The sequence below is a fragment of the Lycium barbarum genome, chromosome 9 (assembly GCF_019175385.1).
Source record: "Lycium barbarum isolate Lr01 chromosome 9, ASM1917538v2, whole genome shotgun sequence".
Classification (NCBI taxonomy): domain Eukaryota; kingdom Viridiplantae; phylum Streptophyta; class Magnoliopsida; order Solanales; family Solanaceae; genus Lycium; species Lycium barbarum.
Window position 1 is genome coordinate 84,300,862 of NC_083345.1, and position 4,156 is coordinate 84,305,017.

The window sequence follows — 4,156 nt, forward strand, 5'->3', positions numbered from 1 at the left end:
GATTAGGCCACCAATTCTTTTGTGTTTTTGATTTTCATGTTGAACAATAGCATAGTTTGTTGCGACTTTTGTTGCTGTTTTTTCATTTTGGGCATATCGTTTCATGTGCAGTAATGTTATTTAGGATGATTAATATTGAACACCACCTTATGGTTTTTATATTGTTGTTTCTTTCAAGTATGTTATTTTATCAATGCATAAATTCCATTTTCATTATCTGTGAAATGTATTCATTTAACAAAGTAGTATATCTAACCATTTAAATACAGTCGATATGTACAGAAAATATAACTCAAATATATTCCATAAGTCCATTTTTTAATGTACAGTGTGTTACAAAATTTAAATTTCATCTAAATACACTTCAAATATATGTAAAATATATATATCAAATATAGTTAACAGTAAACCAGAATAAGTATTATCTACCAGATCAGACAAAATGCAACTAAAATATAGCCAAAATATATACGAAATACAACTATTAAAGCATAAATCCAAAACAAAAGGTCAAATCAGTTAACATAGAGTAGACTTTCCAAATCCCATTTAACCACCAATATAGCATTACATTGAAAAACATCGGATGTTCAACCATCTGAAATACAATCATACTAGAATAATATGAATTCAAGATGAATTCATTTTTTATTTTTAACTGAAATTTAAAGTAGAATTGTCTTAACAAATAAAATCAAAATGGACTTATATATTCTTCTTATTGAGCGGCGGATTATCACACGAACGCCTGTTATGACCAAGACGTCCACATTTACCGCAGGAATTCCTGCGTTTACCAATCATCAACTCCTGTAATGGCTTGTCCCTCTTCTTTTTTGCCCTCCCAGGGGGTTTCTTATAGATCGGTGGCATAACAACTTCATCTGATATACTTTTAGGAACATTCCACTCGGTCTCATCGGGAAGAGGATCAACTGGCATATCATATGTGTTCACAACTGTTTCCATCTTGAATAAATCCGAACAATATGCATCAGCAGTCAAATTTTTATTCTTCAATACTGCCCATGCATGAGAACACGGTATCTCGTCCAGTTGGAACATCCTGCAGCTGCAAGTTTTCTTCTTCAAATCTATTATGAAACGTCTCGGTCCATCATTCACTGTGTAAACATATTCAGTTGACGCTTCAACCTGAGAACCATTTAACCAATAAACAAGCATTACCTGAGCAGTTTTACCATATTAGGAATATATATAAATATACATTAGATATAGTAAAAATATAGATTAAATTTTTGTGTTGAAAACAAAGATACCCTCATTCGTATTGATTTGTACTCGTTGATCGACAACATCTCTTGATACCGCCTCATCAGTGTTGTGAATGTGTAGGTACCATTTTTTCTATTTGTGCAATTCCATCTACCAAACATCTTCCTCACTTCTTCAAGGAAATAAAAAATATGTAACTCTCTTGCAGCAACCAGTTTTCCATTAATACATTCAGCTATATTCGAATTCATTGTCCATCCTCTGTTAACAGGTGAATAAAGCCTAGACCATTTATCTCTTCCAGCATCTTCTAGGTATCGTTTTACCCTAATATCAACATTCCCAATCTTCTCCATCAATTTATCGAACTCATCCTTGTTGTATGCCTTCGCTAGTGAATAAAATATAGGACTCAACACCTCACTGTTTGTTGTGTATTGCTTTGTCACATTTTTCCACAAATGCCATATACAAGCCAAATGAGGAACAGTAGGATACACCTTAGAAACTGCGTGTATTATGCTTTCATGTCTGTCGGACACGACACACATATTTTACCTAACACCATATGCTTGCTTGAACAGTTCAAAGAACCACGTCCGGGACTTATTATTCTCAGAATCTATCACACCATACGCTAGTGGTAGGATATTACCTACAAAAATCAGTATATATTTATAATATATTCAACACATATTTCAGCTGAATTTGATCTCACACTATATTTTTAGCAACATCATTTATAAAACAACAACATATATTTACCTCATATTTACAGTGTATTTCATCATATAATATTCACAAATTAACACCAGCAATATATCCAGAGTATGTTTTTAGCAGCTTTATTTTCAAATCAATAAGCATAATGTAGTATTTATAAAAAAAACATTCATAGAATAGAATTACACATACCTGCTCCATCCAAAGTACTTGCCGACACAAATGTACCATTATACGTTGATTTAAGGTGTGCACCATCCACTACAACTATTGGTCTACAACACTCGAATCCCTTTATGAATGCTTTGAGTGCTACAAACAAATACATAAACTCCTTTTCTGGTGATTTATGCATTTTAACGAGCGATCCAGGATACGTTTTATCAAGTATGTATATATATGCCGGCAACTTCTTGTATGAATCAGCTGGATCACCTCTGAAATCTTTTATAGCCTTCTCTCTAGCTCTCCATGCCATCATATAAGAAACATCTACACTTAATTCATTTTTAACATCATCTATTATATCCCCAGGTGTGACCTTCCTTTTATGGTTAGTTATTTTTCGCCTTGACAACCGCTTCTCTAATAAACCAACTTGTTGCTTGTCTTTGTGAATACACCTTGTCCTTCAACGGACATGTATGTTCGTCATCGAAAGCTCTAACCCTGAACATTTCAGAATCCCCAATTCTTGACGCTCTGAATTTCCATTTACATTCCGGCGACCAACATGCCAGAGTGTAGCTACATAATACAATGCAAATAGTACATATTGAATCAATTAAATACAGTATAAATATACAAAAATATATCAGAAATATATTGCATCAAACATTTTTAAAATTAACAGTGTGCTAAATAAGTTAACAAATCATCTCAATATAGTACAAATATAACAAAAATACATCTGCACTTTCTGTTACCAGAATACATTTAGAAAATCATACCTTATAGCATTCGATCTCTCTGTTTTAAAATTGAATCTTTCACGAATTGCGTATTTCGTCATCGCAATTTTCAAAGTTTCCTTATCTTGGTAAATTTGATCGACAAAAACTCCTTTCGCTTCCGGTTTCGAAATTACCAAATTGTTATCATTCCCAAACAAAACAACAGCCTTTCCTGTAGAATCAGAAACTTTCATACCATCCCGATTCTCGCTATATCCAATTTGCAGCACATCATCTCTAATAATACGATTACCAGTTGCACCATCTTCAACATCAAAATCATGAATACTAACGCACATTGATACATCCCCAAAACTCTATTTTCTCTCTCAAGCTCAACGTACACACGAACTCCTATATCATTGTGTATTTCAATTGGTTGAAAATCGCCTTCAACAGTATATTTTATTGAAATAGTTTTCCTAACAGTATCCAGGCCTAATTGATTTTTAATCGTACAAACTAACTCATCGTAATTGCAATTATCAATGAATACAACAACATCAATTTTGTAATTCACAAAATAGTTCTGATCGTTCCAAAAACCAGAATGACGGATCAACGCAGTTACGCTTGTCATTATCCTGTTGTTTTCGAATATAGCAATGTATTATATTCAATTTAGCTGAAACAATTTCAGAAAAGACGAACAAAAAAAAACGTTTGCAGTGAAAAAATCGTTACCTCATTTATGAACTCAACTTGATGAAATCAAATATATATTCGTCGTGATAATCAAGCTCTGTTCACTGGTTTGATATTGTTATTTCTAAAAGATTTTTGATGAACTAGTTTTTGAACCTTTTTATTTTTGGTTAAAATATGATTGTACTTTTTGAATTCATTTTTTTTTATTTGTTAGCTGTTTGAATGAGATATGGAATCAGATTTGGAATGGGAGGATATTTGCGTGAGTCAAGGAACAATAGAACTGATTATAATTTAAATTGGTACAGATTTTGTTTCCATAAATATAACACTTTCAGTTAGCCTCGCGTCTGTATTTCCGCTATATTTATACTATATTTTGGTATACCCGACTACTAGCTAAATATAGAATCATCTAGCTACGAATTGTAAATATAGAATATGTAGTTATAGGTTGTTAGAAGGAGCTAAAAGGTAGCTGTTTGTGAAAATTTTACTTTTTAAAATGGACAAAAGCCCACATTAAAAACAAAACAGATTGTCCTAAAAACCTTGGGGCGTGAGGCCATAACCTTGGATAACATGAAGATTCTTAT

The 4,156-nt window shown here is 32.5% G+C and overlaps 1 protein-coding gene across 1 annotated transcript; it reads right to left on the minus strand.

Moving 5' to 3' along the window:
* Positions 1-705: 705 nt before the first annotated feature.
* LOC132612005 (uncharacterized) lies at positions 706-1,787 on the minus strand. Its single transcript, XM_060326357.1, has 2 exons — positions 1,449-1,787; positions 706-1,155 (listed from the first exon to the last, which is right to left on the minus strand). Exons 1-2 carry the CDS (start codon positions 1,785-1,787, stop codon positions 706-708), a joined length of 789 nt encoding a protein of 262 aa, XP_060182340.1.
* Between the last annotated feature and the right edge of the window lie 2,369 nt (positions 1,788-4,156).

What these genes read in the sequence shown, in the direction of transcription:
- LOC132612005 (XM_060326357.1), bottom strand. Translation starts at nt 1,787, where the DNA reads ATGTGTGTCGTGTCCGACAGACATGAAAGCATAATACACGCAGTTTCT. An exon ending in AATGTATTAATGGAAAACTG is followed by an intron (nt 1,156 to 1,448) that starts GTTGCTGCAAGA and finishes AATGGTTCTCAG; the next exon opens with GTTGAAGCGTCAACTGAATA.